The sequence below is a fragment of the Narcine bancroftii genome, chromosome 3 (genome assembly GCF_036971445.1).
Source record: "Narcine bancroftii isolate sNarBan1 chromosome 3, sNarBan1.hap1, whole genome shotgun sequence".
In the NCBI taxonomy this organism is placed as follows: domain Eukaryota; kingdom Metazoa; phylum Chordata; class Chondrichthyes; order Torpediniformes; family Narcinidae; genus Narcine; species Narcine bancroftii.
In genome coordinates this window covers 5,130,050-5,144,792 of record NC_091471.1, presented here as the reverse complement: position 1 = coordinate 5,144,792, position 14,743 = coordinate 5,130,050, and the positions used below count along the sequence as shown (strand labels likewise).

General features: G+C 48.0%; 1 protein-coding gene across 12 annotated transcripts in view; it reads right to left on the bottom strand.

Annotated features, from left to right (window-relative positions):
* The window catches only part of dysf (dysferlin, limb girdle muscular dystrophy 2B (autosomal recessive)), a 444,465-nt gene that overhangs the window by 61,587 nt on the left and 368,135 nt on the right, over window positions 1-14,743 (bottom strand). For all 12 annotated transcript variants that reach the window (XM_069923420.1, XM_069923428.1, XM_069923419.1 and 9 more), the window contains one exon: window positions 3,850-3,941. In XM_069923420.1, coding sequence (XP_069779521.1) covers window positions 3,850-3,941 — 92 coding nt within the window. The remainder of the gene's footprint in view (window positions 1-3,849; window positions 3,942-14,743) is intronic.

Below are 14,743 nucleotides of genomic sequence, written 5' to 3'. Positions count from 1 at the left end.
GATGTTTACAAGTATTTTCCCTGGAACGAAAAGGTTTTCATATGTGCAACATTTGAAGGCTCTTTTTTAAATAAGTTGTACAGCACAGTAACAGCTCCTTCTGGCCCATGAGCCCGTGCCACTCTATTACACCCAATTAACCTAGAGACCCATAGGCTCTGGGATTGCACTCACTGGAGTCCAGAAGAATGAGGAGGGATTTCATTGAAACCTTTCAAATACTGAAAATCCTGGATAGAGTGGACGTGGAGAGAATGTTGTTCCCCACACTAGGGGAGTCTGGGACCAGAGGGCACATCCTTTGGGAACAGAGATGAGGCCAATCTGGAGGATTGTGTGCAGTTTTGGTCACCCAACTGCAGGAAAGATATCAATAAGATAGAAAGAGGCAGAGAAGATTTACTAGGATGTTTCCCAGACTTCAGGGACTGAGTTACAGGGAAAGGTTAAACAGGTTAGGACTTTATTCCCTAGAGTGTAGAATAATGAGGGGAGATTTGATCGAGGTATTTAAAATTATGAGGGGGACGGACAGAGTAAATGTAGGTCGGCTTTTTCCACTGAGGGCCGGTGAGATACAAACCAGAGGACATGGGTTAAGGGTGAAAGGGGAGAAGTTTGGGGGGAACCGCTTCACAGAGAGCAGTGGGGGTGTGGAATGAGCTGCTAGCTGAGGTGGTGAATACGGGCTCAATTTTAACATTTGAGAAGTATTTAGACAGGTGCATGGATGGGAGGGGTATGGATGGATTTGGATTGGGTGCAGGTTAGTGGGACCAGATAAAACAAATGGTTTAACGCAGGCTAGAAGGGCCGAAGGGGCCTGTTTCTGTGCTGCAGTGTTCTATGGAGAGAAATTCCTTTACCCAGAGGGTGAAGAATCTGTGGAATTTGTTGACGCAAACGCCGAGTCATTGGGATGTTTGTGGCCGAGGTAGATACGTTCTTGATATGGAAGGAAATCAAGCCATGATGGAAAGGCGGGATGGACTCGATGGGCTAAAGGGCCTAATTCTGCTCCTCTGTCTTATGGTGTAACAGCAGACCATCAGTACTTCTCCACCCGTCTCCCCCCCCCCCCCACCCACCTTGTTGAGAAAGACATTGAAAAACAAAATTCTGCTTTCTGTTTAAGTAATGAAAAAAGTGGCTAAATAGGATCCTTGAAAACCTTAGTAATAATTGAAATCGCCTGTCGGCACCTCCTTGGTTCGAGGGCTTTCAGACTCCCAGGTCTATGTTGTGAGCCAGTTTGTCAGTCTGTAGATGTTTAGGTTGGCAGCTTGTGGAGGGAGCATAGGGCAGCCAAAGGGTAGCCCACAGCGAGCCAATGGGTACACCCCAGCTTGGGAGGTACCTCGCTCACTGAATCTGAAAAACTCTTCACATTAAGGCTGAGGCCCTGGGGGAACTCACGGCTCCAGCTCCCTGCTCCTCTACCCACTGCCCGTTAATTAAATTTTTTCAATTTTAGACATCCAGCACGGTAACAGGCCATTTCGGCCCATGAGCCCATGCCGCCCAATTTATGCCCAATTAACATACAACCCCCCCACAATATGTTTTGAAGGATGGGAGGAAACCAGAGCCCCTGGGGAAAACCCACGCAGATATGGGGAGAACGTACAAACTCCTTACAGACAGCGCAGGATTCGAACTCAAGTCCCAACTGCTGGCGCTGTAAAGGCATTGAGCTAACCACTATACCAATCACTCCTGGGGTGGTCAGCGTTCGGGCCACCCCCCCCTTCCCATCTGGGGTTCTGTCCAGTCGATTCTGCCCTGCTCTGGGATTGAAAGTTTTGACTGAAAACACAGTGGTCAATATGTAACTCTGGACAAGAAGCTGAAGACCAGAATGTATAGGAGCAAAAGAAGGCTATTCGGCCCATTGAGTGTGCTCTGGCATTCCATCATGAGCTCATCCCACTTAGTGCCACCCCCCTGAAGTGCTCAGTCCACTTCATATGGAATATAAATTACAGTACAGGAAAAGGCTCACATGGCTGTGCTGGACCATGTTGACAAGAGCAGCTACACGGGTTAGTGTAGCAGTTAGCTGAATGCCGTTGCAGCGCCTGCAATCGGGACCGGGGTTCGAAACCGGTGCTGTCTCTAAGGAGTTGGTACGTTCTCCTTGTGTTGGCCTGGGTTTCCTCTTGGCCCTTTGGTTTCCTCCAACCCTTCAAAACATACTGGGGGTTGTAGGTCAGTTGGGTGTAATTGGGCAGCATGGGGCCTGTGGGCCGAAAGGCCTGTTACCCTGCTGTACAAGTATGCATGTCATATAACGTCCAATTCCACTGAAATTCTTCTGCTTGCACAGGTTCCATATCGATCTTTTCCCTGCATATCCACGTGTCTATCCAGAAGCCTCTTCACTGTGAATACTGTATCTGATTTCACCACTACCCCAGGCAGCCTGTTCTAGGCACCCACCTCCCTCTGTGTGCAAAACGTGCCCTGCATATCTCCCTCTTTCACCTTGAATACACCCTTTAGTGTGTGACGTTGTTCTGAGGAAAGATTCTGAATCGCTATCTGTGGCAAAGTTAGTGTGTTGACATTTGGCCTATTGAATCACTGCCAGCCCATTTCCTTTATTTCCCTGAAATCTAATTCGCTCCCAAGTTCCGCCTCTAATTCACACTGGCGATAATTTACAGAGGTCAGTCAATCTGCTCTATCTTTGGGACGTGGGGAACACTCACACAAACTCCACACAGACAGCACCAGTGGAGGGGGGGGATCCAACCCAGGTCACCATTGCTGTGAGTCAATGGCTCACTCTGCCGCCACTGGAGATCGATCCTGACCCTGGGTGTTGTCTGCTGTGGAGTGTGCCCATTCCCCGTGACCACCTGGGTTCCCCATCCCCCATCCCCGGGGTGCTCCAGCATGTTAAAAAAAAAGCATGCAAGGGGTGGTGGCTTTAAACTTCCCCTCTCGACATTACCCCCGAGTGAGAGAGGAGTGGGATCTGCGGGGAGTTGATGGGACTGCGGAGAATTCTGGGAAAATCAGTGGGAGAACAGAAGTGTTCTTTTGGACAGCACTGACTAGATGGGCCATATGTCCTCTCTTGACATTCCTTTGGAAATATGAAGGCGACCTGAGTTAAAATCCCGCGCTGTCTGTAAGGAGTTTGTACGTTCTCCCCGTGTCTGTGTGGGTTTTCCCCAGGGGCTCTGGTTTCTCCCACCATTCAAAACGTACTGGGGTGAGAAGGTTAATTGACCATTTCTACATAGCAGAGGATATGGGGAGAAACAGGTTGGTGGAGATGAGCCGGTCATCAGATCAGCCATGATCACGTTGAATGGCGGAGCTGGCTCGACGGGTCGGATGGCCGACTCCTGCTCCTGTTTCTTATGTTCATATGTGGGTGTATTTAGAGAGTGTGGGCTCATGGGTCGGAAACAGTGTTACTGTGCTTTATCTCCAAATTAAGTTAAATACTATTCAATATCCATTTATGGACGGGAGAGGTGTGGAGGGTTATGGGCCGGGTGCGGGTCAATGAGACTAGGTGGGAGAAGGTGTTCAGCATGGACTAGAAGGGCCTGTTTCTGTGCTGTGTTTGTTATATGGTTATAATTTTGTTCTCTCCAGGATGATGTGCACTGTGTTTCCAGTTGGAGGTCTATAATCGAGTGAAGAGATCTCATTGTCTGAGATGATTGGGAAAGGATTTCTTCCCCTGCTCCTGCTGAGATGGGATGGGGTCCTGATGTCATCATGGTCAAACATTCCCTTGCTGTTCAATGTCTGAGATCGTTTGATCTCCTTTTTGTGATTTTCCATGTTTCGGCACTTAAATCCCGTTTTGGTCTCAGAGAACCAGCATACCTGCCAAACTCTGGGTCCAGGGTGGAGGGGATGTAATTATCATGATCATTGATGCACTTCTTCCCTAAAGACACCTTGACATACGGGTCACACTGCAAGAGAGAGACACAAAGGGTCAAAAGGAAGAACAGCAGAGAATGATGTGTTATTCATCCGGGGTAGGCAGCATCTGTGGAGAGAGAAGCAAATTCAACTGTTCGTCAGTAACATGAAGTCCAAGATGTTTGAGATTTAGAGAAAGGGAGATGGGGTCAAAAGGAGTATTTGTTGTACCATAAGACCATAAGACATATGGGCAGCAATAGGCCATTCAGCCCATCGTATCTACCTCACCACTCAATCATGTGCTGATCCATAGACCCACTCAGCCCCACTGCCCGGCCTTCTCCCCAGAACCTTTGATACCCTGGCTAATCAAGAACCTATCAATCTCTGCCTTAAATACACCCAAGGACCCGACCTCCACAACCACCCATGGCAACAAATTCCACCCTCTGACTCAAGAAATTCCTCCGCATCTCAGTTCAAAGTGGACCCCTTTCACTCCTGAAGTTGTGCCCTCTTGTCCACGACTCTCCCATCACGGCAAACAACCTTTCTACATCTACACTGCCCAGTCCTTTCAACATTCAAAATGTTTCAATTACATCCCACTGCTCTCCCCCCACCCCCCCCCCCCACCCCCACTCTCCTAAATTCTGACAAATACAGGCCAAGAGCCGTCAAATATTCTTCATTCCCTTTCATTCCTGGAATCGTCCTGGTGAACCTCCTCTGAACCCTCTCCAACATCAGCACTTCTTTGATGAAGACTGAATGATGATGTTAGTTCTATCTGAGAGAGACTGAGGTAGGCTTGCTAAAGAGATGGAGGCCCAGAGGAGTTTATTGTCATGTGATTGTACAAGTCTCTCTCTCTCTTTGGCTTGGCTTCGCAGACGAAGATTTATGGAGGGGTAAATGTCCACGTCAGCTGCAGGCTCGTTGGTGACTGACAAGTCCGATGCGGGACAGGCAGACACGGTTGCAGCGGTTGCAGGGGAAAATTGGTTGGTTGGGGTTGGGTGTTGGGTTTTTCCGCCTTTGTCTTTTGTCAGTGAGGTGGGCTTCAAAGGAGGTTGCTGCCCGCCGAACTGTGAGGCACCAAGATGCACGGTTTGAGGCGATATCAGCCCACTGGCGGTGGTCAATGTGGCAGGCACCAAGAGATTTCTTTAGGCAGTCCTTGTACCTCTTCTTTGGTGCACCTCTGTCTCAGTGGCCAATGGAGAGCTCGCCATAGAACACGATCTTGGGAAGGCGATGGTCCTCCATTCTGGAGACGTGACCCACCCAGCGCAGCTGGATCTTCAGCAGCGTGGACTCGATGCTGTCGGCCTCTGCCATCTCGAGTACTTCGATGTTAGGGATGAAGTCACTCCAATGAATGTTGAGGATAGAGCGGAGACAACGCTGGTGGAAGCGTTCTAGGAGCTGTAGGTGATGCCGGTAGAGGACCCATGATTCGGAGCCGAACAGGAGTGTGGGTATGACAACGGCTCTGTATACGCTAATCTTTGTGAGGTTTTTCAGTTGGTTGTTTTTCCAGACTCTTTTGTGTAGTCTTCCAAAGACGCTATTTGCCTTGGCGAGTCTGTTGTCTATCTTGTTGTCAATCCTTGCATCCGATGAAATGGTGCAGCCAAGATAGGTAAACTGGTTGACCGTTTTGAGTTTTGTGTGCCCGATGGTCAAGTACAACCTGATGAAACAGCGTTCTCCGGTCCTCGGTGTAAAACACGCAGGCACACAACCAGACATAACACATACAGACAAACAATATACACGCAGGACATGTATTTCATCTATACAAATGAATAAATAAATATTGTTTCATGAATATGAGTCTAAGATGGTCAGTGTGAGAAGGTCCTCAGCCTGGTGGCGCTGGCTCTGATCCTCCTGTATCTCTTCCCCGATGGGAGCAGCTGAAAGATCCTGTATGCAGGGTGGAAGGGGTACTCAACGATTTTGCGTGTCCTCTTCAGACAATGATCCTGGTAAATCACATTCGATGTTGGGAAGGAAGACTCCAACCAATAATCCTCTCTGCCACTCTACGATCTCCAATCTATTTTTCTGTAACAACTGTACCATGTTGTAGCCAGCCAGGATGCTCTCAATAGAGTTCTGGTGGAAAGTTGACATAATGGTGGCCGGTAGCCTCACCCATTTCAGTCTTCTCAGGAGGTGCAGTCCCTGTTGCGCTTTCCTGACAAGTGAGGAGATGTTGAATGTCCACGATAGGCCACGAGTTCAGTGAACGCCAAGGAACTGAATGCTCTCCACTCTCTCCACTACAGAGTTGTTGATGTTGAGGCTGGTCACTCCTGGTAACATGTCCATGGTGATACTCAGGAAATGGTAGGTGCTTAAATCTTTCCTGCCCACCTGGTGCAGAAAATTGTGGGTTTGATCCCTGCCCCAGGTTTATGAACTCCCTGTCTCTGGGACTAATCCTGACATGAGGAGCTTTGTCTGAGCCCCACCATTCCGTGTGGATTCTACATCAGTGAGAACAAGTACTGATTAGGTCACCAGTGCTCTGTCTATTCAAAGGTCTGTCGAGTCTCCCCCACCATTCCATTGTGAGCTGATCCATTCTCCCACTCAGCCCCACTCCCCGGCTTTCTCTCCATAACCTTTGATGTCCTGACTATTCAGATCTTTGATTTAAATACACCCAATGACCCTGCCTCCACAGCCGCAAGTGGCAGCAAATTCCAGAGGCTTGCCACTCTCTGGCTGAAGAAATTCCTCTGCATCTCTGTTTTAAATGGGCGCCCTTTAATCCTGAAGTTGTGCCCTCTTGACCTTGAATTAAGGTGAGAGGGGGAAGATTTGAGGGGCACCTTCTTCATACTGGTGGGTGTGTGGAACGAGCTGCCAGAAGTTGTAAAGGCAGGGACAATTATGACATTCTGAACACATGGATCCGCAGAACATTACAGCACAGAAACAGGCCTCTTCAACCCTTCTAATCTATGCCAGACTATTTTTTTTGCCAAGTTCCACTGACCTGCACCCAGTCCATACCCTCCCATCCATGTACATGCCCAAATTCTTCTTAAATGTTAGAATTGAGCCCACAACCACCATCTCAGCTCGCAGCTCGTTCCACACGCCCACCACTCTCTGTGTTTGAAGAAGTTCCCCCTCAACTTTTCCCCTTTCACCCTTAACCCATGTTCTCTGGTTTGTATCCCATCTACCCTTAGTGGAAAAAGCCGACCTACATTTACTCTGTCTGTCCCCTCATAATTTTTTAATACCTCGATCAAATCTCCCCTCATTCTTATTCCCCTCCAGGGAATAAAATCCAAACCTGTTTAACCTTTCTCTATAACTCAGTTCCTGAGTCCAGGCAACATACTTGTAAATCTTCTCTACACTCTTTCTATTGTATGGATATCTTTCCTGTAGTTAGGTGATTAAAATTGCACACAATACTTCAAATTTGGATTCATCACTGTTCCAAAGGGATGTTTTTGAGTTCTGAGGCTGTGTCCTCTGGTCCCAGTGTGGGAAACATCCTCTCCACATCCAGCCTGTCCAGCTCTTTCAGTATTTGATAGGTTTCAATGAGATCCCTTCTCATTCTTCCAGACTCCAGTGAGTACAGTCCCAGAGTGCGTGGGTCTATGTTAATTGGGTGTAATAGGGTGGCAGGAGGTCATGGGTGGATAAGGGAGGGAGAGGGGTGGCTTTGTGAATTGAGAAGGAAGTGGGTGGAGAGCTGGAGGAAAGGAGACGGGGGGATGGTGGAAGGGAGGGAGAATGGGGATGATCTTGCAGAAAATGGAGGTCAATGTTGGAGAGTTCCTGATGTACCACAAAAGGCTGAGTAGTGAAACAATCAGGCTTTTAATAGCTAAAGACTGGAACACCATCCCTCCTTGTCTACTCAGAGCAAAAAGTAAAAGGGTGGGTGGCAATGCAAGGGGCGATGGGTAGGATCGATCTCGGGAGGAGTGTCCAGTCGGTAGCAGCAAATCATGGTGTAACACTGGTTTACCACAGAGTCCATATGGAACATTTTACCTTGTCAATGCTATCCAGTTGTTAATTTAACCAAAGATGTTAATTGGATATACAGGTATTCCCTGATTTACCACCTGTGCGACTTACAGCCATCCATACATGCAGCCAAAAAAAAGTAACGAAAAAAATATAAAAATTACGCTTTTACGGTGAAAGTCAGGGCGCCTATCTTGGAAAATAATGTTTGGCAGGGGTGGCCAACCTCATGTGAGAGCTTGCCTTGGTGACAAACGATAACACGGATACAGTGCATTTCCGACATGCGTCCATTTCAAGATACGACCGGTCGGTCAGAACGGAGCATGGACACAAGTTGAGAACTACCTGTAGCAGAGGGTGGGAGAAGAAAGGTGAGAATTGATTGGTGGAGGTTTTTTTCTAATCTCTGTGAAAGGAGACAGAGGGGAAAAAGGAAGAGAGAGAGAGAGAGAGAGAGGGGAAAGGAGACATAATGAAAGAGGGGCAAGGGTGGCTAATGAAAACCAGAGAGTTATAGAACTCTGTGTTTCATCGGAACACCTCAAGCTGGAATAAGAGTTGTTCACTGGGGCCAACAGCTTCACTGCTTAATGAAGTCAGGCCTGGTTTAGCTGTAAAACTAACTCTGCATTCGAGCTCACCCCCGACAACCTTCACTTCTTAATAACACTGGACCACACATTTTTTTTCAAAAGGTTTGCTTCCTGAAACAAAATTGGTAATTATGATAGTCAATGTCAAACTGAACACAGTGGAAAGAAAGGATTCTGTCTGGAGGTCGGGGACTAGTGGAGGGGCCACAGGGATCTGTGCTGGGACCCCTGCTCTTTGAGATTTTTATAAATGACCTGGATGAAGAGGTGGAAGGATGGGTCAGTCAGTTTGCAGATGATATGAAGGTTGGAGGAGCTGCAGATGGAACTGAGGGTTGTCATTGGTTACAAGAGAACATAGACAGGATGCAGAGTTGGGCAGAAAAGTGGCAGGTGGAGTTCAATCTGGATAAGTGTGAGGTGATGCATTTTGGAAGGAGAAACCAGACGGCTGAGTACAGGGTTAATAATTGATTACTTACTAGAGTGGAGGAACAGAGAGACTTTGGAGTCCAAATCCATACGTCCCTCAAGGTCGCTGCATAAATTTGCAGGATAAGTTAAGAAGGTCAATGGGATGTTGGGCTCCACTAATAAGGGGATTGAGTTTAAGAGCCAACAGGTCATGATACAACTCTAGAAATCTCTGGTGAGACCACACTTAGAGTATTGTGATCGGTTCTGGTCACCTCATTACAGGAAGGATGTGGAAGCTATGGAGAGGGGGCAGAGGAGATTAACCAGGATGTTGGCTGGATTGGAAAATAATTCTTATGAAGCAAGGTTAGCAGAGCTGCAACTTTTTGGAGTGAAGAAGAATGAGAGCGAACTTAAGACTATGAGAGGCATGGATAGGGTGGGCAGTCAGTGTCTGTTTCCCAGGGCCAGGAATAGCAAACTCCAGAGGACGTGTGTACAAAGTGAAGGGAGGGAAGTTTAGGGGAGGATCAGAGGTAAATTTTTTGTGGGGGCCTGAAATGCCTTGCCAGGGATGGTGGTGGAGGCTGGAACATTCGGGGCATTTAGGAGACTCTTAGACAGGCACATGGATGGAAGAAAAATAGAGGGTTACAGGGTAGAGGGAGTTTAGTATACATTTTTTAGGGAAGATATGGGTGAGCACAACATCGATGGTCAAAGGGCCTGCACTGTGCGGTAGTGTTCTGTGTTCTACTTTTATATAAAGGTGCATTGTTGTCATCTTAGGCAGGTTGCTGTAACCCCAGGGCTATTCAAAGGCAGCTTATTGTGGTAACCCAGGCTATATGAAGGCAGGTTGCTGTTGTATGTAACCCTGGGCTATTCTTGCTCCTACCTCTTGTGTATTATGAACACTGTAGGCCAAAGGGCCTGCGCTGTGAGCCATGATCCTGCAGATGGATGGCTGTGTCAACCCTTGCCCCTGTGCCCTTGTCCTGTGAGGGGTGTCGGAGGGCTCCCAACCCGTTCCAAGAGAGAGGGAGGGAACCCGCTTGGATGACAGCAGTCTCCACCATCCTCGACCTGCCCTGGACCCCAGAACCGTGACGCCACATACAGAACCAAACCCTCGCGTGCAAACCCCTCTGCGAGATCTTCTGAGGTCACTAAAGGCTCTATATGAATGCAAGCCTTTGTTTTCTAGATTCCTTCAGACTTTGCTTGTGTTTCTCTCTCTCCAGGGAGAGGGGAGCTGGCTTCAACCACAATGTGTATAAATATCTACTGAGTTCATGGGTGTTGGCTTGTTTCCTGATTTCCTTTATTTATGTTTTTTATCCGTTCGTTGCCTCGCTATTTACGTCTGGGAATTTCTTCTCATTACGTACGCACCCTGAGTAATTTTCCCTGTTTATAAGAACATATAAATTTGGAGCAAGCCTGATGACGGAACCCCTCGATCCTGCAATCACTCCGTTCCATGAGGTCCCGGACTCAATGGCAAACTACCACCCACACCTCCATCCAAGTTACCCTGCTCATCCATCCCTTCCCCCCCCCCCCTGCTTATCCAGACACGACTGTGGGAATGAAAGGTTTATCATAGCGTGTAATAAGCGTGTGACCGCTCTTCGTCTGTACTTGTTGAAATTTAGGAGAATGAGGGGGAACCTCATTGAAACATTTTGAATGTTGAAAGGTGTGGACAGAGTAGCTTCAGAAAGGTTGTTTCCCTTGGTGGGAGAGTCTAGGACAAGAAGGCACATCTTCAGAATTGAAGGGTGTCTACTTAGAACAGAGATGCGGAGGAATTTCTTCAGCCAGAGGGCGGTGAATCTGTGGAATTTGTCGCCACAGGTGGTTGTGGAGGCCGGGTCATTAGGTGTATTTGAGGTAGAGATTGATGGCCAGGCAGTGGGGTTGAGTGGGGAAATGGATCAGCTCATGATTAAATGGTGGGCCAGACTCAATAGGCTGAATAGCCTAATTCTGGTCCTACGTCTTATGGTCTTAATTTAAAATTTTAAAAAATTTAGACATACAACGCGGTAACAGGCCCTTTCTGCCCACGAGCCCATGCTGTCCAATAGCATCCAATTGACCTACAACCCCCAGTATGTTTTGAATGGTGGGAGGAAACTGGAGCCCCCGAGGAAACTCATGCAGACACGGTGAGAACGTGCAAGCTCCTTACAGACAGCGTGGGATTCGAACCCCGATCGTTGGTGCTGTAATAGTGTCACGCTAACCGCTAACTGTGCCATCCTGAATAATCCGTCAACTTCAGACTCAAAGGCTTTCAGCAACTGACCAGCCACTGGTTTCTGCAGCACCGGTCAGTCAAATCATTCCTCTTCTCAATCCATTCAGACCCGTTCAGAAGTCACAGAACACGGAACAGTACAGACCGGGATGAGCCCTTCAGCCCACATATCAATGCTGTCCAAACTAAATCTCTGCTTGCTCATGACCCCTTCACTCCCTTCATATTCAGGCCTTCACCTTGAAGGCCTCAACCACCACCATCGTTTCTGCTTCCGCCACTAGTCCCAGCAGGCCACGAATCCCTGTATAAAAAAAACTACCCCCCTCACCTTCCCACTCCCCAGCCTTTTCCCCATAACCCTTGATGCCCTGACTAATCAAATCCCCGTTAATCTCTGCCTTAAACGCACCCAATGACCTCGCTTCCACAGCTGACCGTGGCAACAAGTTCCACAGACTCACAACCCTCAGACAATAGAAACCTTTCCATATCTCTGTTTTAAATTGAAGCCCTTTTATGGGGAGAGGATGGACAAACTTAGGTCGTTTTCTCTGGAGCTGAGGGGAGCCCTGATGGATTTATAACATATATTGGACATTAACCCCTTTTACACAGTGTTTAAAAGCTGGATTTTTTCTGTGGATTGGGGAGGATTAGACTTCCCCAGTCTTTGATCCGCCAAGGAAGATGCTCTCAGCGGTGGAGTATATCGATGAGGGGCCTAATTAAAACAGTCGACCCGTGTTGCCGGGTCAAAATGGCAAGGGAAGATGACGTCACAATGTTGGGTCCAAAAAAGGTTCACAGTCTTAGGTGCCCAGCAAGTGGGGCAGGGGACACTACTAGGCACATAGTGTGCGAATGTCAGTGGGTCTGGACACATGTAGCTTTTATTAACACACTGCAATTTGTTGAAGGTCTTGGCAAAGTCTTACGGGAATAAAGCGCACACAATAATGAGGCTTTTCAGTGTGAAAAGATCTATTGATAGGGTGGGCAGTCAGCACACGTCCTCCAGCATTTGACGGGGGAAACGATCCTGACTGTTCACCCTCTCATAAACCTCTATCAGGTCTTCCCTCGGTCTCCAACTCCCCAGAGGAAAACAAGGTTGTCCAACCTCTCCTTTTAATCCAAACCCTCTAACCCAGGCAGCGTCCTGGTGAATCTCTTCTGAACTGTTTCCAAAGCCTCCACATCCTTCCTGTAGTGGGACGACCAGAGTTGTACACTTATTCCAAGTTCAGCCAAACCAATGCTTTATACACGGTAGCTGCAACAAGAATCCCTTAATTTTACTCTTGGTGCCCCACTCAGTGAAGGCAAGCATGCCACACGCCTTCTTCACCACCTGATTAACTCGTGAGGCTGTTTCCTGGGATGGAAGGGAATGCATCCGTTGTGGAGAGAGTACCCAAACTCCAGCCTGGAAACACAAGAGACAAGCTGCCTTTTGATTCAGAAAGGGAAAGCCAGAGGTTTATGATCCAGTCATCACTGGGGGATCAGGGGGAGTTCTTGGGAGTCATTATCTCAGAGGATCTTTCCTGGACCTAACGCACTATTGGGATCATGAAGAAAACACCTCAGCGCCTCGACTTCCTCAGGAGGTTTAGTATGACATTGGAAACCCTGGCAAATTTCTACAGAGGTGTGGTGGAAAGTGCACTGTCCGACTGTACCTTCTCCCCGTGTCTGCGTGGGTTTCCTCTGGCCTCTCTGGTTTCCTCCCACCCTTCAAACATGTACTGGGGGTTGTGGGTCAATTGGGTGGCACAGGCTCGTGATGAAAGGCCCTGTTACCGTGCTGTATATCTACATAAATAAATAGAGGGAGATGAATCTTTGGACTTTTCTAACTAAGAGGTTTGGTCTCTGGGTATTTTGAAGACAGGATTTTTGGAAGTGCAAAGTTGGAATAATTTAACTGAACGGAGACGGGACACAAGGGGCTGTTCTGACATGATCGATTCATAGCCCATGAGCAGAAGGATATTTGGAGCATCTCAGGCTTTGGTTGCAAGCACAGAACATGGGACTTAGAACATTAGAGCGCAGTACATGCCCTTCAGGCCACAATGTTGTTCCGACCCATATATACCCACCACCAAAAAATAACTAAACCCTCTCTACCCCATAACCCTCTATTTTTATTTCATCCATGTACCTACCTAAGGGTCTCTTAAATATTCCCAATGTTTCAGCCTCCACCACCATCCCTGCTAATTCATTCTTCACCCACAAATGTGTTTAAAAAAAAATGTACCCCTGATGTCTAAAATTCCCTCCCTTCACTTTGTACAGACGTCCTCTGGTGTTTGCTGATCCTGCCCTGGGAAACAGGTCCTGACTGTCCACCCTGTCTATGCCTCTCATTATCTTGTAGACCTCTATTAAGTCTCCTCTCATCCTTCTATGCTCCAAAGAGAAAAGCCAACCTTCCCAATCGAGGCAATATCCTGGTAAGTCTCTCCGTCCGCTCCACAGCTTCCACATCCTTCCTGTAATGAGGTGACCAGAACTGAACACAATCCTCTAAATGTGGTCTCACCAGAGATTTGTAGGGTTGTAACATGACCTCTCGACTCCTGAACTCAATCCCTCTATTAATGAAGCCCAGCATCCTATTGGCCTTCTCAACTATCCTATCCACCTGCGCGGCGACCTTGAGGGATGTATGGAGTTCTGTTCCTCCACACTGCGAAGTAACTGACCGTTAACTCTGTACTCAGCCTTCGGGTTTGTCCTTCCAAAATACATCACAACACACTTATCCGGATTGAACTCCATCTGCCACTTTTCTGCCCAACTCTGCATCCTGTCTATATCCTCCTATAACCTATGACAACCTTCAACACCACCTCCAACCATATCATCTGTAAATGTACTGACCCATCCTTCTCCTTCTTCATCTAGGTCAGTTATAAAAATTACAAAGAGCAGTGGTCCCTGAACTGCTCAGGGAAGCACAGGGAAGATGGCTCCACTCGTGGAAAGGACGAGGGGATGGGGAGGATGAGGAGAAGGGAGGCTTCCTCGGAGAGCGGTAGTATGGTGGGGGTGACAGGCCCAAGAGAGGGAACAGCTAAAGCAAAGGGCAGGAAGCTCATCGAGTAGGGGAAGGGGAACCTGTGGATGGGTAATGTGGGATGTGGGGGAGCAGGATGAAGGGGGTGGGGTAGGGGAATGGAGGGTCCAGCAGGCTTCTCTCCCACCGAATCCCATCTTCCAATCATCACCTGCCCCTTCCCCTTGAGGGAGTGACAACTCCTCCCATCACTATAGCAATACCAACCACTCACCTCCCACCCCCCACTTCTCCCACTGAATCTTTCTGCACTGGGGGTGAGCTCGTGGTTGCTAGGAGCAGAGTTTCAGTAAATGACCTACCCTTGCTGTCACATTTGTGGCCCGAAAGGTGAAGTTAATAACACTACTACCACAGGTTTTACCAGTTAAATATCTCAGTGTCCTTATTTTCCTGCTTCCCTTATTTTTATCATCCTGCACCTTCCACCTCCAGTGCATACCATCTGACTTCCGGTCAGGTGAACAC